This window comes from Charadrius vociferus, unplaced genomic scaffold (assembly GCF_000708025.1).
Source record: "Charadrius vociferus isolate BGI_N301 unplaced genomic scaffold, ASM70802v2 scaffold298, whole genome shotgun sequence".
Lineage (NCBI taxonomy): Eukaryota > Metazoa > Chordata > Aves > Charadriiformes > Charadriidae > Charadrius > Charadrius vociferus.
The window spans coordinates 2,492,058-2,516,976 of record NW_009649936.1 but is presented as its reverse complement, the minus strand read 5'-3'; the positions used below and the strand labels follow the sequence as shown (position 1 = coordinate 2,516,976).

Here is a 24,919-nt window from a genome sequence, read left to right as displayed (position 1 = left end):
GGGGGGGGAGGGGAGTCTGGAGCCTGCGGGGCTTGGAGGCCTCTGAGGCAGCTGGGGAGAGCGGGGTGGGAGCTGCACCCCACCAGCAGCCTGGGGAACCCTGCACTCCTGAGGGCTGGGGGGGAGCTCTGGCTTGTGGTGACCACACCAGGGAGCTGTTTGGGGCCCTTGGAGGAGCACAGAGGCAGGTCTGAGGGTCTTGGGTTAGCCCTCGCCCTTCCTGTGCGGGCAGGTGGGACCTGGCACCAGGCTTAGTTCCCCCAGGGCTCAGGGCTCTGCTGTGAGGCCGAGGGTCTGCGGTGCCATGCTGGTCTGGGAAGTCGCACTGTGTTCTGTCACCAAGACTCCCCCTTCATTTACTTACTCTGTTTTTGCTCACAGACTACAATTCTTCCCCGTGACAGTTTTGCAGTTTCTGGATGCTTGAAATGGTATTTTCATCCTTGACAGATAGAGTTGGCCCTAATTATTTTTGTTCCTGTATCTCTTCCTTCAACAGACATTCCCCATTTGTTTGTCCATTTCAGTCCCCCTTCATCTACTGCTTTTTTTGCTTCATTTCTATAGTAATATCATTTCATTTCTCTGTTTATTGTCCTTCACCTTTTGTTTTTCTGTCTTCTCCTTTTCCATTTTATTTCCTTTTCAACATCAGCTCTTGAAGGTGGATGGTGAGGTTCAGCCCACACTTCTTGTCAAAACAAATTAAAGTAGTACTTTTCAGTTTAATTTAAGCTAATTTGGTTTAAAGATAATTTGGCCAGAAAGTGCTGACAGTGTCAACCCAAATTTAAACAGAAATACAAATCTACATACCAAGCTGGTGTTTGCCTAATCCTCATCTTAAAATACAAGTTGTCATCTCTTAGGGATTATTTCACTGGCTCAAATTTAGTAGGATACTGGGCATTCCTCAGTATTCCACGAGGAAAACTTGTTCATATAAGGGAATGAAGAGTAATGAAACTCTTTGATTCAGCCTAGAACATTTTGTGCAATCCTAAATTACACTTTTTAATTTTCTGTGGGAATTATGTGATTCCCCTCTTCCCTTTAAGAAATTTAATTTCATTTAAAATAAAATGCCACCACAAAGCAAAAATGCCAACAAAGGAGTTAGAATGTTCTAAAAATATATTGTCTCTTTTTTTATTTTTTGGTGAAAGCTACTTGTTAAAATCCATCTAACCTAAAATACCATTTTAACCCCCATCAAATTTCTTTTACATAATTGCAATGCCCCCCAAATATACAACTTATTTTACTACTGGGTAGAATTCTGCATCTATAAAACTATGATCTGAGTAGTCTTCATGTGATATTAAGAAAATTAAACTGATTGGACCATATCTCAAGAAATAATTTTTACTAGAACCACAGTGTTTAAATAATGCTGCCAGGAGTATGAAGTAATCTGTTCTTCTGCTCTCTAGTAGCCTCAGTAAGGAAAAAAATTGAAGTGTAACAGATATTCACAAAGACATAAAAAATTAGTCAGCATTCTCTATTTTATGTTACATATATGTTTTTTCAAAAGCCAAACAATTAGGAGAGATTGTTTTGTTTGAAAATTGGACTATTGAGAAAGGACAATTGAAGAGGAAGCAGCAATGTTACTTAGAACCTGATCAAACAAAACAAGATCATCTCATCCGAGAACCACATCTCTGACAACAACAGTGCATTACATGTGATATTTTCCAAGCTATATGGGTGCGTAGACATGGAGATAAGTGGCAGCATTTTCAAAAGCAAACAAATGTGTTAAGTACAGTTTGGCTGTGAAGAAATTGTTTTCATTAAAAAAACACTGAAATTTTCCCTAATGTTTCTTCTGAAATTGGGCAGAGACACTTTTATTACATTGTGAGGTTTTATTTAGCGAGCTTCGTTTTACAAACAATTCCATTTGAAAGTAAATAAACAAGATCCAAAAAGTTTAAGAAAACCTTTATTTCAGTTTCTAAGTCAGACACTGTTGTGCAGCTTTAGGTGCTGCTATATCCTTAATATGGCAGCTAAGATTTTTTTTTTTCCTATTGTAATACATAAGTTAATTTTGTGATCTAATTTGTGATCTAATTATTGAAAAATATGACTAAATGATATTTTTATGACATGAGTGGAAAGCTAAAAATACTATAAAAACACAATTAGAAATATCCAGTTTCTAGAGACTTGAACAATTGGGTTTTTTACTATTGTAAAGCACTTTGTAGGTATTGAGCATACATACAATTACACTTCTTTTAAATTACATTAATCATGGAGAAAATGTATACATTACAGGAAACAAACTATGGTATCTATTTACATTTAAATGGTAGTAACTTGTAAATCTTTAGAAAATACATCCCAGTATTATAGTAAATTCTGAGATAAAAACTAGGATATTTTATATTGTAGTTCGTTCTGGAAACAAACTTACCCACTTAATACAGACCACACAATTATTTTAATGGGTTAAAGAGTAATCACAGGGTGTTTTTTAAAGATAACTTAGTAATTCTTGGCATCATTTAATATGGTTGAACACTGTTCAGTATTGTTTATTTTAACTGTAAACAACTCAATAACATTCTGATTCCTGATAGGTGGTCAACTTTTAAGTCTTCTACCGTAACACAGCAGTAAACTCAGATTATTGTTTCCTCCATATTTTAGTGACAGAAGATAATAAGTCAGAACGTGGCACAAAAAGCAGGGATACTAAAGATTCCCCAAAGCACAGAAGTATTGGAAGCAGCAGCTGTAGCAGAGATAATGATTGTAGGTGACGCAGTAGAGAATTACAGAAGTGAAAATTCTTACGCTAACACTTCTGAGGGCTTTGTCAGTGACTTGCTCCGAAACAGCAGGAAGCAGCAAACATTTAGAAATATCAGGAACTGAAGAGAAGACAACACAGGAAAAGGAAAAAAAGGAAAAGAGGAAAAAAGGACAGTGTATCTTCCCCCAAGATGATAAAAAAGGCACTTTGTTTTCTGGTAGTAGTAAAATGAGACTGTCTTGGGAAATGTACCTGTGCTCTTTCTTTGGCATTTTTTCAGTGATTAGGAAGACAGAGGAAACAGTTTTTCAGTGAAGAAAAATAATAACTCATGTTTCAAACACTAGGAAGAGGAGGGAAGAGAGAGAGAGATTCCCAGTTGTGTTATCCCACAATACCCAACAATTCGAGAGGCAGAATAATCACCTGAGATGTGGAAGCATCTTTGCAATCCTTATTCCTTCAGTTTTAACCTGAGGACTTGAAAATGGCTCTCTCACATATACTGTAATTTCTGGTTTCATATGATGAGTCTGAAAAAGCCTTTTCTGAGGAAAGTTACTAAAAAATTAAATGTCTGCACAAAAGTGTCAGTTCTGGGGAAAAAAAGCCATGTTTTGTCCAGATTAGTCATGGTGTATCATGTAAAATTAAGTTTGTGCTTCAATGGAATGACCATATAGCACAAATATATTCCCTTTACCTAAATGTTAACAATGAAGAATCTTTTCATGTCTGCATGTTTTCATACCTAGACCCATACTTACTTAAGTCTCACCATGCCACATCAAAAAATGAGTGTAAAAACAATGACCCTTTTCCTCCTGAGCTTCAAAATTTCATCTAGATCTACCGAATCTACAAGATGCAAATCAACCAAAAAAAAAGAGAGAGAAATCACTGATTATCTCTTCTAGTATGTAAGTTATATGCTGCTGTCAAGAAGTCATACTGGCATGAAACTAGCAGACCAGAAAGAATAACCTCATTTTAAAAATCTATTTAGCAGAAGAATGATTATTGGCTAGTAGCTGCATTGGATATTTTAAGTGGTTATTTTTGCTTCTTCATGGCTACTTTAAATGATTTCCCAGGAACATCATGACAACCTACATTTTCACCCTGTATAGATTTTAGGGTTTTTTGTCATCTTTTGCAGGAAAGTATTTTCCCATTTCTTTTACATCCTCTCATTCCATTCTTGCAAAATAAAATAGTAATGCAATGGTTGTTCTCATTTTGGAAATATTTGTGTGCAATATTTGTGGTCATATTGCAGTCTTCCTGCAGTGGAATCCTATTACAGAGAACATGCAGGTGTGATGCTTGCATACCGTCCATTTGCTTTGTTTTTTACCTCTGGTGAGTTTTTCTCACAGCACTTGTTAATTTTGCTCTCTGCAGAAGATCTTGAATGTATCTGACCTCAACTGATTGCTACAATTTCTTCTCTTTTTACTTCAGCCTCCATGATAGTCCTTCTTAATCAATTTAATACATATGTAAAAAAAAAATCTGCCCTGCCCAAATCACAGTCTCTCCTCCTTTTGATTCCTAATCTCAGATTCTTTCTAGCCTTTCCTCTTGCTCTCACACTGATCGTCTGTTCTCCCCACGTGGCTCTGTATGAGCGAGGTCCTGCTGGCCTGACCCTGCCTTCTGTCCTCTATCAGCAGGGTCACCAGAACAAAGACCATCTGGTTTGTATCCTGAAAGGGCGGAGTGGATCAGGTATTTCAGGAATAAGAGCAAAGGACAGACAGAATTGTATAACTGACCCCCTTCATCCTTTAGGTGGTACCTAAACTCTCTGCCTCCTGCACCAGGCACGTGGGTGTCAGGCCAAGGCCCTGCTGCGGGAAGGGCAGTAGCAGAGCTGGGAGAACGGGAAGGCTGGGGTGGCTGCTGCCAGCAGGGAAGGAGAGACAGAGTGAGAGCAATAGGTGCTGCTACTCCAGGGAAGAGCCCTTTCTCCGCTGAAGCCGCTGCCCCATGCCTCTCTGTCTTCCTAGATAACACAGTTTCCATAGCTTTCCATTCTTCTGCCTTAGATCATGGAAACAGCGAGGCCATGGCATGGTGGTACCCTAAGCAGTGCCCTGCTGTACTTTTCCTACTGCTGATTTGATGTTGCTTCCCATCTGCAACAGGGTGTGCTGTTTGGGGCCAGCTCCTGTAAAGAGTTTGTGTGCAGATCACACATTGGATTCAACAGAACCTCTTGAAAAGATCTGTCCTTTTCCTCTGGTGTTTTTTAGGTTAGGACCTTGCCTATTTTATGCATAAAATGTTATGTGATCTATAAATTATTATAACTTCTAGCAACATACTGCCTGAAATGTCTTGAGAGCTATAGTGAAATTGAATATATGCCTGAAAAGGGGAAACACACTGAGATCTACAGCCTTGACTATTTTCAAATTCGAATTATGTTTCAGGGAAGGAAAATGAGAGTAATTCACTCAGAATGCTGGCCATAAAGAAAGGCAAATGGCAGTACTACACTCAGAATGCTAGCGCGTAAAGATTTTTTTCAATTGCTCTAGAGAAACAGTTTACACGACTGCACAACTATTCTATACTAATAAGCATTGAAGGTTTAAAAATGTAGTTCAATTCAAAGCTGACTTGAAAATACTAGAAAGCTGGTTAGAAATCCTAGCTGCAGAGAAATGTAACCATGTGCTATTGTGATCACATTGGCTTTTGAGTTCTTGCAGACCTGTAGATAACTATGTTGGTTTTTTTCTGTCATGCCCCTATTCAAGGTGTAAGCCCTCCCTCTTGGGAATCTTTCTAGATGGATTGAATTTGGTTCATCAGTCCCCAGATCATGCCCACATTAGTGAACTGCATGATTTACAGAGAGAAAATATATTTCTGTTGATACTGGAGTAATGTGTTAACATAAACATATTTTACTAAGTTATTCCCAGTGTATTATTGCTGTTTGCCTCAGAAGACACCACCTGTGTAGGTACCCTTATTAATGGAAAGTGAGCATGATGGCTGTCTCTAATGAAAATGGCTTCAGAGAATGAAAGGAGGGAACCTTGACCTCCTGTAGACCTAGTTAGCTATCGCCCAGTGAGCCACATAAATGCACACACAGAGATAGAAAATCTTTAATGGATTTACCTGTGAAATACTTCAACATTGGATCTTGGTATACATCTTGGGCATTTTGTCAAATATACCACAGTTAAGTAGCTTGGATGGGCAGTATATGAGCTTATGTGAAGCTGTAAAGACATGCAGTGATTTTGTCTCAAATCATTGCTATATATCAATGCCAGTTTACTTTGGTCTGAATGCAGGAGGAAAAAAAATTGCCAGCTGAGAAGATATCACATCAGAATTCTTCATTTTTAAGCCTGCATAGTAGTATGATTTCCCAGAAAAAAAATGCAGTGGCTCAGCGAATATCATCAGCAAGACTTCACAAAATTAAAGAGCTGAAGAATGAAATATTTTATTTACAACACAAATTAGAAGCATCAAGCTTAGAAAACCACATTTTGAAACAGCTTCGGTGTCGACACTCGAAAGCGATAGGTAGATACGAAAATTCAGAAAGTAACTTGCCGGATCTTTTAGCAAGTCATTATGATGAGGTGAGAGCTTTAAGGAAACTCCTGAGGATGTCTCAGGAGGATGAGAGAAATACATCCAGGAAGCTCAGAAAAGTTGAAGCAGAGCTGCTAAAAGCTAAAGATGCTTTGCAGACCTTGGATATGCTTTCAGAAGACAAAGCTCTTGCGGAGAGAGAGGAACTTGATCACAGATTATCAATCCTTACAGAAAAAATGGAAGCGAATAATAAGAAAATACAGGTAATATGCGCATATCATTTTATTTGTGGAACAATAAAAGAAGAGGTTTCTGTGCAAAAATAGTGGAAAGTTTTTAGCTGGTTCTTCTTGCATTAATGATTCTGATACAGTCCTGTAACATTGAACATTCTTTTCATTCCAGTGGTGTTCTGAGTGTAAGGTACTAAAAATGGCAGTAGTACCCCCTTCCAGTATTTTAAAATCTGGCAGAAATGTATGAGTAGATGAAGTTGGCAATAGACATCATCTCGGAATTAAGTTGCATGCCTTAACCTTGTTAAGTCAGCGCGTAGCATATAGCTGAAGAGCAATCTCCAGCAAAGTGTCTACTCTGCTCCCTGCCAGCAGCACGGGGTACCCAGGCTTGCGTAGGCTGTCTAGCCGCAATAGCAGGGACTCTAATTTACCTTGGCAAAGCACAGGATTAGTCACACATGGAGACCACCAGGCTGTTGCTGATCTACTTCCTTCAACAACTAAAGCTGGTTTATCTGTAACTAGGACTGTTATTTTTACGTGGTGCTGATGGGCAGTATGGACGTACCTACATCTCCTATTCACTAATTACTGTCACTCACTGTAGTTGGCTGTAGGGCAGCTGCTGACTTAAGCAGTAGTCACGTGTCCTAGATTTTAGGGTTGGTTCTACTGTTGGTTTATTACGTGACTGTAGTAAAAGCCTTGTGGGAGTTTAAGAGGAGGTAATTCATCTCCTTTTAATATTTCGTGCTTCTTTATTCTTATTGAACCTTTTCCAAAAAGGCAGGAATACAGTTTTTGATACAAACTGGAAGAGTGAAATTTCCATTGTCCTCCAGGCATTAATTTCTGTTTTCTATGGGGTGTATTATGCATAAAATTAAATAAAGAGCCAGGTTCATTTCACCATCCAAACAGCTAGGTCTGAAGTGAATTTACTACAAAAAAGAAAATGAAAATATAAACAGCTGAATTCAAACTCTTTTTTGAAGACTTTCTATTTATGGAAGTCCTAGTGAGAAGCTATAAAAAGCATGCAGGTTTGGGTGTCCATCTTACAGTTTTAGTAACTATGATTTCAGTGCAAGGCACTGGGTTCTGATGATAAAGTACTTGATAAAGTACTCAATAATTTACCTAGTTTTCATTTACACTAAGCCTCCGTACGCTGCTGCAGTTAATAGATCTCTGTGAACAGAAACATCGTCTTAACATTTCTCAAAGATGATTGTATTCATTAATCCATCAGAAAGGTAATGTACAGCCTCATTTTTTACATTTGAATGCCAAAAATATACTTCTTTTTGTTTAGTAAAATTAGGTTTTAAACCATTTTTTTCTCATTTTAAAGTAATTTTTTAGATACGTCATCATAATTTCATGCATTGTTTACAATTGAATATAACTATTAGAAGCTTACTTTTCATTATATTAGCATGCTTATTTTTTAAATCTGGTAAGAACTGAAATTTTTCAACATTCATATTGAGTACATCCATATGGTAAAATATCTAATTTTTTAAGAGCCTAGAAAAGCAGCTGAAGTGGAACAATAGCACCTTTAGTCGTCAGCTGGCAAATGAGAACAAAAAAGCTGTGGAAGCTGGGATAATTACAAAGAACTTGCAAATGGAAATTAACTCCCTTCACCAAAAAATTAAGGTATTCAAGATTTTAAACAGGTTTCTGTTCCTACAAGAAAATTCAAGTATTTAATGTTGCCTATTCCCTTTGCCTCTTTTATATTATTTAGTAATGGATTTTCTGTTTCCTAGTTGAGTCTATAGTCTACCAACAAAAGTCAAAATATCAAATGATGAAATTATTGTAGGGTCTATTTGTCAGAAGTTCAAAGTAGTTCAATAACTAATTGAAACAGAGATTAATGCATCACAATTTCAACAAATAATCCACACTAACTTGTTGCCATTTTGATAAATCTAGGTCAATATATTCATCTACTAAATTTAAATGAGGTCACTTACAGAAACTCTTTTAAATCAAAATGAGCCAAATATTACAATCTGCAAAGCTAGAGTTTAACAAAAAGACTTCCGTAAATGTTTCAATAGTTTGTTTAAATTCCAGCTTTGTTTTTAGACAAATATTTTGGGGACAAATATGTCCAGTTCAACACTTACTGTAATGCTTGTAAACCAAACATACAGGAAAACCTAAAAGTGACACTAAACAGAAAGAGAAACAAAACTGACATGGATGGTATATCATATGAGTTGTAAACAAGAAAAACAGTATATATTCCAGAAAACATGAAAACCCTTGTGGCTTTTTAACAATTTAAACTGTGCTCGTAACACAGTTAAAATATACTTTTTTTATTTCTTTATAAAGTGACTGATCCATCTGTTGATCCTGCTAGGGAGCTTTCTCTTTCTAAGTGGAATCAAATGTCTGTGAAACATGTTGTTATGGGGAATTTTCCCAAACATTGGGAAGGGCAGAACAGGCAACTCCCAAGGATTCACGGACATTTGCATTTCTCTACAGGGGCATTGTCCCTCTTACCTATGTACCAGCTGCAGAAACTTTCCTCCTGATATTTGGCAGCAGCCAGGCTGCCCAACTGCAGAAGCCCAGTGTGCTGTTGGGAAAGGAAGAGAGTACAGTTTTCTTCCCGGGCCCTGTATCAAAAACCCCAAAGAGCACTTGCAACGCTATTTCCCTGCCAGAGTCTGATCTCCTCCTGTATGTGCAGATCTGGGAGGTGGGAATAATTGTAGTCCCAGGAACACTCATGTAAAACTGTTGCAAATTGCAAATTACTCTAAAGTGCGGTTCTCACCTTAATGCTTCTCTAAAATATTTCTATTGCACGTTTTCCACAGGGTTTTCTATGCGTGTCCAGTTCTCTTAATGTTATATTTAGATTCACAAAACCTTCTATTGTTCTCCCACAAAGAAGACCAGACATGCTTATTAACCTTATTTTTCTGCCAGAACAGAGTCTATTGTGACACATTCATAGTTTGGGCACCTGACTTATTCAGACCACTCAATGTATTCAGACACACTTTTAGGACGTGTATCTCCAAAGTAAATACAGCTCGTATTTTTCACACTAAAAACTGATATGGTGAGAGTGTTACTGAAATCTCTCTTCTGTGTTTAAGATAGATTTCAGTAAGGAAAGAGGACTCTTGCTAAATAAATTATAAAAGTGTGCCTCTGAAGTTTGTCATCTCCCAAGCAATAGGTTGTAAAACACAGCTGAGCACATTGTAACCAAGGGCACTGAATACATAAAGCAAGTAAAGCCAAAAATTACCTAGTCTGAAAACAAGAACTCAGAACAACAGATGAAAAAATCATTAGAGAAGACTTCATTTTCTGAACACTGTGTTATGAAAAGGATCATGTAGGTGTACAGATGTGTTCTTAGCCTTAGAAAGGGAGAATTTTGATTTGGCTCATGAAAGAAAATGAGAGATTCCTACTTAGGTAAATGACATGGCCTGGCACAAAGCAAAATCACTGACATTTTTCTCCCAACATGGGAAAATTAAGTCGGTAAAGAGTAAGTCCTAATGCATATTAGAGGTTTAACACTGTTTATTTCTTCTTAGGAAAAGGATCGGCAACTTCACATAAAAAATATCTATGCAAATCGGGTATCTAAAATCCCCAAAACCAAAAGTGATTCAGTACTTCATGAAAAAAGTACGTTTATATTCATTTTCCTTTTTTCTTAAGTGAAACTTATTACATTGTTTTATAACTAGGCTGTATATTCCAAAATAAAAGCCAATGTAGTACTTTTATATGGGCTAAAAATATTCTGTCACATGCAATTTAAAGAGAAGTGCTTGGTTTTTTGCTCATTTATTTTGTGAATACAAATACATGACCTGTTTTTAATATTTAACTCAATTTTCATCTTAAATAGCATTTAGTATACATAGTTTTAGTATACTAACAGTGACACTGAAGCAGTGCTGCTATTTTATGTGTCTGTTTGCATCAAGAACTGTTTGCCTATTTGTTTTTTAACACAGTGAAGCTATCGCTCCACAAAGCTTTTGAAGACTAATTTTTGTTCAGGCTGTTCCCTTTGACTTGGCCTGGGGAAGTGGCCACCCTAGACCTAGAATTCCCACAAAATGGCTCACTAACTCAAAGCACCTCACAAACAACTCTTCTGTAGCAAGTTCCTAGTTTTAGTACAGACTTTTAAAGTGCTTTTATACGAGCAAAAATAATGAATTTAATTGGGTCTTTAAAAACTGGTTTTTTGTATTTAAAATCCTTAGACCCTGTAACTTACAAATAGCAGATATGCGTCAATGTCCATTTTGAAGCTCCTGCAACTTGCATTTTGTTGGGGTGAAAGGAGAGGAGGAGTTTTGGGTTTAGGAAGTTTAAAGGCCAGTCTGATGATCATACTGTCAGCTTATTTGAGAGAAGAGAATGTTTATCCTTCCTAAGTAGCCCTTTGGTTTTTAGCGTAACTAAATTTAAATGGGCAAGCAGAGATCGTAATAACCCAGTTATGGTATATCCTCTCAATTAAGTCTGTCCACATAACTGATGTTATTATAAATAAGGCAGTAGAATGATAGAAAAGAACAGTAGAAAGCTAGTTCTATCAAGGAAGAAAGAGCTCTGTAGCAAAAGAGTATTTCTTTCACATGGATGTTCAGACAGGTTTTGGAGAAAAATATCTATTATATGCAATCTTGTCTATCAAACATGCCAAGAGCGGCTATCTTGTGTGAGATTCAACTGCCTAATTATAGGCATCCAGTGCCATTTGAGATGTCCTAGCACATTCTACTTGGCCCTGTAGTTGTTGTTCCAGAAGGACATGGGTGTCCCATCGGTCCTGTGTAATATTGGCCAGACTTATGTGGATACCTTGAATACTCGAGGGTATCTCAAATAGCGTGAGGCGCCTGGGTTCTGACAAGTGGATCCCACCCCTTGAACTGAGTGAGCAACAGCTAAAAACAATTACAAATCATACATGAACAGTTATATTGCTCATGTGCTCACTATATTCATCGTAGACAAAAATGTTGAAGAAGATAGTTTTCTTGAAGCACTTAAAAATTTCTAATTGTCATATGCTTTAGATGTAGTATCTAGAACTTACTAATAAATGTGGTTTATATAGAAACTAATAAACAGATTTCAAATACTTTCCCCACATTGAAAGTAATATTTTTGCCTTCTACTCAGGATCACAAATATTATGTCAGTCTCCTAAAGGAGAGTTTTCTGAGCAAACTTACACCCTGAATTTTGGATAATGATCTGAACATTGACTTTCCTGGGTTAAGCATCTCTTTAAAATACTAGTCAGATATTCCTGCTCCTAAACTGAAGGACAGATTGGAACTTTCTTCATGGGGGTACGAAAAAGCACTTAAAATTTACATGGTAGCAAATATATCTTCTGGAAATATTGAACATGCCCACAGAATTCTTCAAATTATGGTATCAGTGCAAAGACTTATTGTAGTCAGTTGCTTATTTCTTTCCTCTCTGTTGCCTTTGCAAATCCATTACTCTGCCTTAACTACAAGTGAACTACAGGGAAAAGGTTGGTAATTCAAGTTGTAAAATTAAGAAACACAAATTCCTACTTCTCATTCCAAGTCAGACACATTTTTTATGAAGCTCTGAATTCCAGTTTTAGATATGTCACATAACCAGCTGTGGGGTTTTAAAATTTTACTCACATAGGGACTTGTACAATATTGTTATTTAAATTACAGTACTTAAATCGTGGTTTACTTGATATTTTGTGATGAAAAGGTTCCAAGCAAATTTTTCTGATCTTTTGGTATTTTTGGCCAATAAAGGCTTCACTCTCTGCCAGTTAATGGAAACGGATGATTTAGAAATCTACAACTGGAATTACTGACAATTTTTTTCTTGCTTTTGACTACTGACTTGAATTTTCCTATAACAGAAAGGGCTACTTCTTCAAGTAGTTACTTTCTATTTTGCGTGTACAAAAATTTTTACCCAGCAGGAGAGAGAAAAGAGAAGTGGGGCTGCATTTGTTAACAATGTTGATAAATAGCTGAAGGTAAGCTCACTTAGGTTATCAGAAAACTCTATGGACATAAATAAAATTGATTTATTGAATTAAGCCGTTAATTTCGCAAGCTCCCCATGAAGGCAAAGTTTGTTCATTTGTGGGAAGGTCACCCCAGCTCTTCTAGAGGTACAGCTCCCCCTAGTTCTGAATCTGAGGAACGCTCCGCTGATTTCTGTTGAAAAACCTGCTGAAGGAACTACTTGCTGGTTGCCTTTCGAAAGGGAAAACTAATTCCCTCCACACCATCAGAACCATTCCTTCAAGAGTAATCCTCAAATTGGTTATCAACAGCCTTTTTGCCACCAAACTGCAAACATCTGAAAATCACCGTTTTTATGGAGAGTCTTCCTCTGATTTCAGAGATCAAAGCTGGGAATAAGGCCGAACATTGATGTAAGATCACGTTTTTTGCTGCTGTGCTAGCAACTTTCTCAGTTACTGTACCCATGTCAAAATTATTCTAGAAATAGAAGAAAAGAACAATATACTCACCTTCTCCATCCCGTCCCCATTCAGCTATTTCTTGAAATGTCTCATTCAGTCACTCCCTTGGAATCTCTTTTCAAAGACCATAGATATTTCAGTGTTAAGCATTTCCTATGAAGAGTTTGGTTCCATAAAGCCTTACGTAAGTGCTTAACTTTGAGAAAGGTGAGTAAGCAAGTCAGAAGGCATAGAAGCAAACATGTTTATCATACTCTCTAAGATCTGAATTCAGGAACCTGAAAGCTGAGGCCTCATACCAGACCTCTTAAATTTACGTTAGAATGTTACCACACAAATGAACCCCGCATGGGTTCCAGGGTATAGACACATTTGTCTGACTTTGCATGTTCTATCTGAACAAGGCTTTGTAGACCTAAAACTTAGGTATATGTATGATGTACTGATGTACAGATGAAAATGCTCCAAAGTCCAGGTAGCTATATTTGTGTTCCAGTTCCAGCATTTATATATCAAGCAGAACAAAGAATTTCTTTATTAAAGGGCATTAAGACATGCGGGGAAAAAAAAAAAAAAAGTTTAAATCCTAGGCCACGTCCCAGTATTATCAACAACCAAAGATATCTTTTGTTTATACCAACAATGTAATTCTAGAAACTACTGCATTGCTAACGATTGTCCTTTTTCAATAGGTCTTCGTATAAACAGATCAGTACAAGTAGATAAATGGAGTTTTAGGTCACTGCTGCTGTCACAGAACCGAACTCAGGAAACAGAAAGAAGTCCAATTCAGCTAACAAAGGTATGAAAGACCTGGATCTAATTCCTTGTTTAAATTCTCAACTAAGCTGTATGTTATTCCATAAGTTTCAGTAATATGCCTGAGTAGCCTGATCCATCATCTCAACTTTCTAGGATGCGGATTTTGTGTGAATATAGTTATATTACAGAAAATATGTAGGACAAATGTTGTGATACAAGATAAGAATATAATAGTAATAGAAATTACTAATCTTTTTATAAGTATTGCACTGTGTACTTTTAAAAGTCACTAAACAAATTTCCTTCATTATTTTTACCTTTAATTGCCAATTATAGGAGAAAAAGTCTTCAGAATATGAAAATCAAAAAGCTAAAGCAAATGAAGCATACACAGATGCCCAATGTAGAACAGAAAAGCAATCAACCAAGCAAATACCAAAGCCAGAAACTTTTAATAGAACACACAGAGGTATATTTTAACATTTTTCTCAGAAACTCATTTGATGTTTTCAAAAGTTGATTGAACCAATGATATTGGTAATTTACACAGTTCTGACAGCCTTTAGCTGGCACCTGAATGACAGTAGCTAGTTCAACAAAATAATATATTAAGCATCACTGAAATCCAGCTGCTGGCAGTGCTGCACAGACAGCAGAGCAGCTCCACAGTACAAGGCATCTTCATACTGCTGTAATTCTAAAGGGAACTCCTGCTCACGTTCATAAAAAGTCAGTGCTTTATCTGTCAAAGTGCACTGCAGTTAATAGTTTGTTAATGCCACAGTAACCAAATACTGATCTCAAATTGTTGGTTATGAATCTTCATCGTAGCTGATGTCAACATATATTTCTGCCTCAGGATCTGTTGCTGTGAAAGGAAATAACTTCTTCAAGGGCTAGGAGTATGTCCTCATTACAATTGATCACTGTAAATAGATTTTATGTAAATCTTAACCGTGTTCTCATCGATCGTGTTCTCATAGAACGGTTATATGCAAGGCACTCATCTATAAACACCTTTATTTTGAAGAGATTCTATAGAACAGAAGAAACCAATGCATCTATTCCTTTAGCTGAGTTTTTCTTTCTAAAAATATTTATGTTATTTTCATTATAGTGAGGCTTGTAGAAAGAACCAAGATCTGAATGCCATCATGCCTAATACTTCACAAATGGTAGGAGACATTACGTGACCTAAAGGGCATGTATTTACAGAGGTGAAACAGGTTGTTGAGGTCACTTACTAGATCAGTAAGCAGAGCTGGTAATCTGGAAAGTGTTAACTCCTCTGTTTTGTACCCCGCCTTTTCAGTCTACAGCCTTTCCGGTCCCCACCAGATAGCTGAAATCGCCGTTTGTCTTTGAAACCCCCTTTTAAAATTGACAGAAAACACATATCTTCTGATTCTGAATCTCTCTTCTCACTGTTTGGCAGACTCTTTTCTGTCTGTCTCCCACTGCTCATACTAGACTTACTCATTGAAGTCTTATTTAGCTATTTTGATTATTGCAACTTCATACTTCTCCTTTAAGCTTGGACTCTGTCTCATTTTGGTGGTACTCTGAGCCTCTCCAAAGCCCAGAACCTATTATGGTTTGTCCCCTGCAGCAGACAAATGCATTTACTGTCGGCATTCAGTATACACATACCTTTTTCTACTAAAAAGTGGAGCCAGCTCATTTATAAGTTAAAGACTAGGGCATGTAGTGATAGGACGAGGGGGAATGGCTTTAAACTGGAAGAGGGCAGGTTTAGATTCAACCTCAGGAAGAAGTTTTTCACTTTGAGGGTGGTAAGGCACTGGAACAGGTTGCCCAGAGAGGGTGTTGAGACCCCATCCCTGGAGGTGTTCAAGGCCAGGCTGGATGTGGCCTTGGGCAACCTGGTCTAGTGGGAGGTGTCCCTGCCTATGGCAGGGGGGTTGGAACTCTGTGATCTTCAAGGTCCTTTCCAACCTAAACCATTCTATAATTCTGTGATTCTATGACCTGCAGTGTATTCTGCTCCATGCAACAAGCAACCGTGTTGTCAATTAAGGGAGAGAAAACCCTACATATATTTTAGTTCCATTTAAAAGTAAGAAAATTACAATTAGAGTTTAGATCTCATGTCGTTTCTCTGTGGCATCATACATGACTTTTCTGGCCCTATATTTAGCCATTACTGATTATATTTACATGCTAATTCATTTAATAAAATTAAACATAATGAAAAAGGTAAAAATGAAGATATTTACCTGGATTCAATGGTACAATGATCTTGTTTAAATCTTGCCCAATCCTGTTATATTTATTAGTACATAGCATTATCATAACCCTCAAGACTGAAATCCCATCAATAATAACAAGTTAAGCAATGAGATAAGGAAGGAAATCTTGCTCTCATTAATGCTTCATGACTCTTTATGTTGCTAGCCAATTTAACAACATTCCTAAACCCCACAATATTTCATTGTAGAGTATTTAAGGGAGGGCACACTACTGATAGAAGAATACACTGGTTTGGAATTTACAAAAGAAGAACAAAAAGAGATAGATTTGCTTAAACAGGAGCAGAAAAAACTGATGAAAACTGAACAAATTCCTCTAAGTGACAGTGTAAAAGAGAACAATCGGGAGGAAGATACAGTGGAAGACTATGAAAAAGAAGAAAAAACGCCAGATGAACAGCTAAATAACAGTGAGAAGGCAAGGAGTAAATGTGTAACTCCGGGTCCAAGAAACCTAACACCGATTAGGCTGAAAAAAAAATACGTATTCTCAGAAGCCACTGAGAATTTGCACCATGGGCTTCCTACATCAGGTACAAAATCCAAAAAAGGCAGTCTTTGCAACCATAGACATGCAGGTCAGGACTGCAGTGAAACAGCTGAATCAAAAGTGGAAAATTCCTTTGGGCTATATGAACCATCTTTTGGTAAAGTTACCAAAACAAGGCAGAAGGACAGTTCCACTGAAGCGGAATGCTGCGCTCATATGACATTCGCTGAAAGGAAAAACAGTCTTATGAAAGAACTCTTTGGACCAGGCTGTGTTTGAAGAGACAGACATTCAAGTTCTAACATGAGAGGAATGAAGAAAGAGAAGTGAAAGGATGCAAGATTACACAAGCCAAATTTCAAACAGCCACTACTAGTTCATAATGTAAAGCATCTAACCCTAATGAAATCGTTATGAATAACCTCATGAGAATACACAAAGTAGTTATTTTATTTGATATTTAGTTAGTTACATCAACTTATCTTTAGAAATATGGATCATTTAAAACATTTTTTAAAAAAAAAATGGTTTTACCTTCATTAAATGTATATTAAATCTTACAAATGCTATGAACTTCTTTCAATGATTTTTCAAAAATGATAGTCAAATCAGTTGTCACAAAAGATCATTCTTTTGTTCTTGGTCCGTGGCACGCACGTGCATGTATATGCATCCTGGTAAGAGTGCCTTAACAATTACAACATTTTTACCTGTTATCAGGTGTCCGAGTTAGTCTTTGTTTTGTCATTTCCCATTTTCTGCATTCTCTCTGCATTTTGAATTTTGAAGCTGATTACTTGTTAGCTAGCAGAAGCGAGCAATCTGCTTTCAAAAGGTTCATTATTGGGTTAGTACCAACAATGCAATAAAAAAAAAAAGTTTTTTATTTTCTTCACTCCTGAAATAGCTTCCAGAATTCACCCATAATAAAAATAATTTGCTATTACATTGTTTTCACTAGCATTATAAAGCTCTAAAGCTTCATTCTTTTCCACTGTTAGAACTTATCAAAGCAGTTTGCCTGGTAACTTCCACAGCTGACATCCAAAGATGAATGCGCAAGAGTAAACTATTGTTTTGGAGAAGTCAGGCATATCCAGTTCTCAAAAAGCCTTTAAAAATCCTGTGTTTAAGGTTATGTAAACGAGGGTAGGAGGATTAAGTTTTGTTCCTCATAGTAATTCATGAAATGTTTGCTAAAATGTGAAGTTCGGGAAAATTATGTGTATTGTATTAAATTTAAAAAGCAGTAGCATTTAAAAAAAATTATACCGCAAAAGCTTTTAAAGGTGATTAAGATATTTAGATCTGAACCTACGTGCGGCGTATTTCTTTTCAAAATTTTCAATGTTTTTCTTGAAGTAGTGCTTAGGAATGACTCTGCAGTTAGAAGAGCCGTTGTTTCTCCTCTGTGAACTGTTAATACTTCTACAATGCCCTTACTGCTGCCCCCAAGTTAAGACCAAACAAGCACATGTAATCCAACACTCCTCTTTGTACTTACTAGGTGACCAAAAGCCTTTTTGCCCTTACTCATCAAATGTTTGACTAGAGCAGCAAACAAACTGTGTATTTGATTGCCCCATGCTAAGTGCGGATAAACCGCAAATGCCACTGTGAAGATTTTAAATGATGCTGCTTTTCTTGACTTCCCTGTGTTAAACTCTGTAACGAGCTAAGTAGAAATATCATTAGCCACATCTTTAAATTCAGAAATATGTCAATGTCATAGTTAAATAATTTGCCCCAAATGTTTTAAAAAATAATAATAAAAAAAAATAGGCCTGTTGAATCCAACAGTATCTCCTTATGCAAGAACATGGTGGGGGGTGTTGTTGGTTTGGGTTTTGGTGGTTGTTGTTTTTTTTTTTTTTTAAACATTGAAAAATGGATTAGAAAACCTGAGATGGGTTGAAAAGCTTTATTTCATTAATAAAAACATGATTATACATAACATTCAATCACAACATTTTTTTCTTGATGATACTTAATGCATCCATTTTCATGTTGGCTAAATGTAATGCTTAATATAAAACCATTTTTTTAAATTAATACTAAAAAAACCCAGTATTTCATGCATATATACACACAACGTATCATGACCTTTTGAATTAATTTCTAAAGGCAGTGCTAGTTATGGAGGGGCCCTAGCTCCTTCCTTCATTCCTGCAGGAAGGCAAAGGACCTGAAGTAACACAACAAATGCATTCCACTGTACAGATTGGGAAGCGGAACCAGAATCACCAAAGCCCAGCAGAAGAGGGAAAGGTATCCCTTACAGCTTTGTTCAGGCTCATGTCAAAAAAAAAAAAAAAAAAAAGAAGGCGTGGAACACAAACTTTTTAAGCCCACCCACTTGCCGTATGGGGTAGCAACAAGAGGGTTGCAGATGCCACTGTAGCACAGAAGATAACACAACTTTGCCACTGTTCTACAGGCACGGTACTAGGAAGAACTCTGTCCACCTTTAAATCCAAAATATTGTGGCCGTTTCCTGTACTTAAATACAGCAAGAATGATTTACGCCAAAACAGAAAATTGTTTTCTCTCCTCCTCCTGCTTGCTACCATTCTGTTACTACTTTAGACATTTAAATCACTAATTTGCCTTTTTACATTTACATAGCTGTTTTGGGCTATCTAGGACTGTCATTACTGTATGCTAAAGCTCTAGGAATGTAGTTCTCCAAAGGAACAGCAGTATCTTCTACTTCCTCTTTCTTAACATGGAGCTTGAGAAGGATGGCCAGACCTTTCCTCCCAAAACATGGACGGAAATAGTTTCAGTGATCCTCACTCAGTTTGGGAAGCAGAAAAAATGTCAAGGAAGGAAAGGTCAGTTATCAATAAAAGCAGGAAAAAAATCAAGTGTTCAATGAATTTTAAAAGTCGGGAAGGAAAAAGTACCCAGCCATCCTGTATTTGGCAACTGAGTCTCTTAAAAGATTGATTCTGCATATATAGCAATAATGCATTTTCTAAGACAGCCCAAGAATAGACCAATTCTAGTGTAAAAAAATTACAAGGAAAAAACTAATTTTGTTTTACCCTAAGCCAATCAAAACACCTACCTCTATCCTCTAGTACCACAGTCACCAAATATAATCCCACCTTTGGGTGAAACTGCCATATTATACAGCAAAGAAAGAGCAAAGGCCACAAATTTATTCCTAATGCCAGTGCATTTCCAACTTAAAAATACAAATCCAACACTTTTTAAATTTTGGTGACTATGCCATGACAAAGTCCTATGGTTCTGCCCTGAATCAGTGTTTGTACTTGTCAAAATCGACACAAAATGAGGTTCTGCAAACAGCAATGCTAGTCTTTGAAATTGACCACCAAACTGAAAAACAAACTAAGGAAAGATAAAATAAATCAAAAGGAATACTGACTGATACCCAAATGAAGTAACAAAGATTATCTCAGACCTAGTCTCATGAAAGATAACTGTTCTTCTTTTTGGTTTTATTCATTTAAAACAGTGATAATGAAAATGTAGTTGAAGACTCCATGTATTACTGGGATTCCTTCAGCTGAAAGGGTGTAGCATGATAGCTACAACTTTATTACAAACCACAAGCCAACATGTAATTCCAACACCACCTGAAAGAGAGATAAAACACGATTTAAGTCATTGCATCAATAACCCTGAAGCACACAAGCATCTGAAAACAACTTTGGAAGTGTAAAAAATGTGCAGTATGTGTAACCCACAGCTAAAAACACTTGCTACGTGCCTAACAGAAAATATCTAAGGTGCTGAAGTTAAAGGCTTGGCAAGTAACAGAATACTTTGATAGAATCTAAATGCAAGATTTGAGAGAGGTAAAAAGTAAATTCCTCCAAAATTTAAATCAGTCTTTTTAAAAGTATTAAATCCATACTTCTCTCTCCCTGCTCCCCATACTGAGACCTTCGCTACTGACCCAGATGCCTTGCACTTCTCTTTTAAAGGGTCCTGTCGTTCCAACTAGCAGCACAGAAATTTGTGTTGGTAGGATGGAAGAGGGTGCGCGCAACTGCAATACACAGCACATCCATATTGCAGACTACGTAGACTCATACTACATAGTATCGTGGAATACATAGCTGTTTCATATCACACACGTGAAGAAACTACCTTTTTGGTGATTTTTAGACATTTTTGCGTTTATCACCTAGTATTCAAAGGAGATGTCCACAGTAAAGTGATTATCAGCCAAGACAAAGAAGGAGATTTGAAGGCAGACATGGATGTGAACCTTTTTAAATCCCTTCAAATGCTGTTTAAATAAATGTCTTCCAAGGCCTATTCCCCCACCCTGCACAGAAGCAGACTCGACTCTTGTCCAGTAAGCATGCTGGATACAAATCATTCTCTAGACAGCAATGAAAGATACAACAACATACAATTCCAACAACATATTTTGGAATTCCTTCTAAGGCAGTTGGGACTTACAAGCCTAACATGAAGATTCACCAGCAGCATTTTAGCTTGATGGTAAATTTCCACATATTATCCTGTCATTCTGCCTGCCTACTTACCCTGTTAGCATAAAGCCAGCATGCTTTTCACTCAGAAACAGGTATCTACAAACCTGTGATGTCCTTCTGATCATTAATTCACTAAACTGCCTAAAAGGAAAAGGATTTAGGTAGGTAAAGATGCAACGATGTGATGGGGAAAAGGGTGGAAACAGACAAGGCAAAATGCCAAGAGAGAGCATACCCAAATCATTCTGGAGTTACGCTACTATGAAACCCCAGCAGTTTATAAGAAACACAGGTAAGTGATACAGACCTATGAACTATTCCCCCATTTTTAAACCCAATGCCACTATTCAGTGGACACCTTAATATAAAAGTATTTCTGATTTGAAATCTCCAGGCTCAATTCCATATTAAGATAAAGCTGCCCTGTTTGAGAAGATATAAAAATGACAAATAGCCCATTTCATTGAATACAAACAGCTAATCAAATGTTTGAAATTCCTCCCTGTGCTAAGAGAGTTAGGAGAAATGTACAGTGCTTTTAATCCATGTATGCTCTTTGTCACAACATTGTTAGCACACACATGGGCTTGGGAAATGTATTTTTTCCACTGTACAGTGCTTACCTGCCACCCCTGTAGGAAAGGCTACCAGGCGCTCCAGCGGAGCAAGCCATTTGCTTGGAAGAACTGTAACTGGCTCAGAATAGTACTTCCAAATCAGAGAGATCATCAAGGCAGCCTAGAATTGAAATTTTTATTAGCTTGGATACACACCAAAGTACTCCTTTAAAATAGCAGCAGAACTGTAAATCATAAATTCTAATTAAAGAAAATAGTTTCCTTATTATTTTACATTGTTCTTAAGCAAGTTCAAAATATTTTTAAACTTAGTATAACCTTAACTTTATACACAATACTAAGAGCTAACAGTGAGACGTTGGAAAATCCTGCTTTCTTTTGAGACCCTGGTTCAGGTCTAGCATACACAAAAATATTAACAGTAACTGTTCATTTCTGATGACTGTTTTTAGCCATAATCTTTGCTCGCTAGGAATCCAACTAGCTTTAACATTACCCTAAAGATATCTTCAGGTTGACCACTGTCATCCTTATGAGCAGACAATTCTTTGACATCAAGTCCGGACTACAGAGACAATCTGATGAGGCACTGTGGTGAAATGTGTGGTAGCTGTAAGTGGAGATTTGCATCCTCATCAAAAGCATATTTTGTTTTCAAAAACATAAGCAAAATATATTTACAGGTATCAGAACTTTCCTGGGTCCAGTGTCATATGTAAATGAAAAAAAAAACCAAACCAGTGATGACAACGCTAAGACAAACTCCTATCTTGTCATCTCAAAACCAGAAACACAGAGCTAAAATGAAACTCCAAACTCCTTCCATCTACAACTACCAGACTTTATCAGCAACATCTCTCCCTTCTGTTTCAAGAAACTCTTTCAGTTTGGCATGCACTGTGTCGCTGGAATGTCAAACACCTCTGAGACTAACCACCAGCCAACAGATGCAGGAGAGAATTGTAACACTAGTGAGGATTTGTTTTAGTAATCTGCATTCATAATAAAATATTTACTTACTTGTAAGATGTAGAATACAATATTTATAACCCACTTTATTTTGGCTAATTGGGCAGTTCGTGCTTTCACTGTTAAAAGAAAAAAAGTATTACTCTGCATTATTTATAATAGTGAATTATACTTACATAAACCTAGTAATTTATTAATATTTCACTCTTGAGATCAGGACATTATACTGTTTAAAAATCACTTTTCAGATGACTCATAGCTATATTCAAACTACCCTTCTGTACTTTGTGTCTGTATCACACTGTAGTTTCTTATTAATGCTACTATGAAAAGTTGCAAAACACTGGTATCCTAGACTAAGAAATGTCACATGTAATCAAGAACACTATTCCCAAATAAGAACAGTCGCTGTGGTTACAAATTTAAGAACCTGCTTCAGATGAAGCACAAACTAAGTATTTCCCTTTCCTAAAAGGAGCTTTAGCAGATGCACTTTTTGCCCTATTTCATTCAGGAACACAGTTAAGACTATTCCTTCACTGAATGAATCTTGGTCAGGTTCAATATTAAAACTTCTCATGCCTATTTTTCTGCTGTTACTGTACCTCAGACCAATATAAAGAAGCCCAGTGAAGACAGCACACCTTCAAACATAACAGTGGCCTGAAGTTCTCTAAAACAATATTGTTGCTTGCTAAGTGAACTACTTAAGTCTAGTTTAACTGAAATTATTGGGTTAAGAATGCTACTACTGAAAGCAATCAAAACCTGCCAGTTACAAATATTGTCCTTTCTCCAAGCATGGAGCCTATGAACATCCATTAATTCTGCACAGAAGAGGCAGACAAAGCGAGTATTCTCCTACCCTATTAGGATCAGTTAGTGAGTTTGCACGAAGACAAGAGCAAAAGCTCTGGTGCCAAAGGTTTACCTGTACTTACTACCATAAGATGATGGATTATACTACTATAAAATCCTAATTGAGACAAAGCACTACAGCTTTATCGCGAAAGCTGCTGCATAAGGTCAAATAGGATTGCAAAAGGACAGGAAAGGTCTCATCTGTTGATCTTATAGATCAATGTTTTCTCTCTAGCATTTTGTAATACACCAACCAAATAGCCCCAGCCAAGCAATGCGTCCTTTTTGCAGTGAAGATGCGCAGCCTTACTGTGTTACTTCTGTTATTAATGGCAATGGACTTCCTCAACTTACTCAAAACATGATTCAGTTATGAGCATCACTGAGAAAGCGTAAATAATTACACAATGAAGCCCAGGAAATTCCTTGTAAGAAAAAAAATATATCTAAATCACTCCCTTATCGGTGTATGCAGAACTATGTACAACTGAAAGACAAAAGCAAGCTCTACAAAACAATTTAAAGGGAAAAAAAAAGGAAGAAAAAAAGAAGGGAACACTGGGAACAGATAAAAGGGGAAGGAAAAAAGTTGAAGGAGAAATATACTTAAAATTGAAAACATTATTGGTAAAATGTTTTTCAGAAACTAGAAAAGGGAGTAAACATTGCACTTTACCATGAGTTTTAAGCTTGTCAGTCATTTTGTTAATCTTTCTTTCTAGACGGGCATATCTAGCAAACTCATCCATCATACTAATGGTTGAGAGTTCTTGCTTCATGTTCTGAATTTCAGCTCTCATTTGGGACTCCTGCTCTGCATCCTTTTGTAACAATCTGGATATCTAAGAAGTAAAAAAACAGTTATTTATCCAGAATTCCACTGATTTTCTTTAACAGGTATGAAGTATGATCTCCTGGTCACATACTCAAAAGCCTCCCATTTAAAAAAAAAGGCCTTTTTATCAAGACACAGGAAAACATTGGCTTAACGTCTACAACATGTTCTAAAAGCCAAAGATTTTTTACTTTCTTGTTCTGACTGAGAAGCAAATCAAAAAGGCTTGAAGAAAATTGTTCCCGCAGAGCAGTGATTTTCAACCTTTCTACTGTGGTTAAATGCCTTTTTCTTTATTTCTGCTTTATTTCATCTCATCTCCCCACTCTCAATGACGCTGCCTTCTGAGACCTTCCAAACCTGCCTGCCACTGCATCCTGAGCCAAGCTGCTGTCCTCCCTCCTTGCAATTCTCATCGCCCACTGCTTGGATAACAAGTACCTGATACATGCAGTAGAGGAAGGACCTGGGAAGCGCTCCTTTTCCATCACCCCTCTTTCCTGCCCCAGCAATGCCCCTTACTCATTCATCATTTCCAGCTCCAGCAGCCTCAGCAAGGGTCTAAACTAATTAATGTGGAAACTTTATT

The 24,919-nt window shown here is 37.0% G+C and overlaps 2 protein-coding genes across 2 annotated transcripts; one reads left to right on the top strand and one right to left on the bottom strand.

Moving 5' to 3' along the window:
* Positions 1-2,763: 2,763 nt before the first annotated feature.
* Positions 2,764-16,891, top strand: LCA5L (Leber congenital amaurosis 5-like). The gene is given in 9 exon segments (XM_009891332.1): positions 2,764-2,790; positions 2,792-2,945; positions 5,000-5,019; positions 6,088-6,603; positions 8,107-8,244; positions 10,167-10,260; positions 13,783-13,892; positions 14,189-14,321; positions 16,311-16,891. Coding segments are annotated over 9 exon segments (1,773 nt in total).
* A 3,143-nt stretch (positions 16,892-20,034) lies between these two features.
* Positions 20,035-24,343, bottom strand: WRB (tryptophan rich basic protein). Its single transcript, XM_009891331.1, has 4 exons — positions 24,172-24,343; positions 22,686-22,753; positions 21,711-21,825; positions 20,035-20,217 (listed from the first exon to the last, which is right to left on the bottom strand). The coding sequence occupies exons 1-4, from the start codon at positions 24,293-24,295 to the stop codon at positions 20,144-20,146; spliced, it is 381 nt and encodes a 126-aa protein (XP_009889633.1). The 5' UTR covers positions 24,296-24,343; the 3' UTR covers positions 20,035-20,143.
* Between the last annotated feature and the right edge of the window lie 576 nt (positions 24,344-24,919).

Coding starts and splice junctions, on each gene's coding strand:
- WRB (XM_009891331.1), bottom strand. CDS start 24,295: ATGAGAGCTGAAATTCAGAACATGAAGCAAGAACTCTCAACCATTAGT. Junction 21,826..22,685: donor TTGTATTCTACATCTTACAA/GTAAGTAAATAT, acceptor TTTCAATTCTAG/GCTGCCTTGATGATCTCTCT. Junction 20,218..21,710: donor CTTTCCTACAGGGGTGGCAG/GTAAGCACTGTA, acceptor TCTCTCTTTCAG/GTGGTGTTGGAATTACATGT.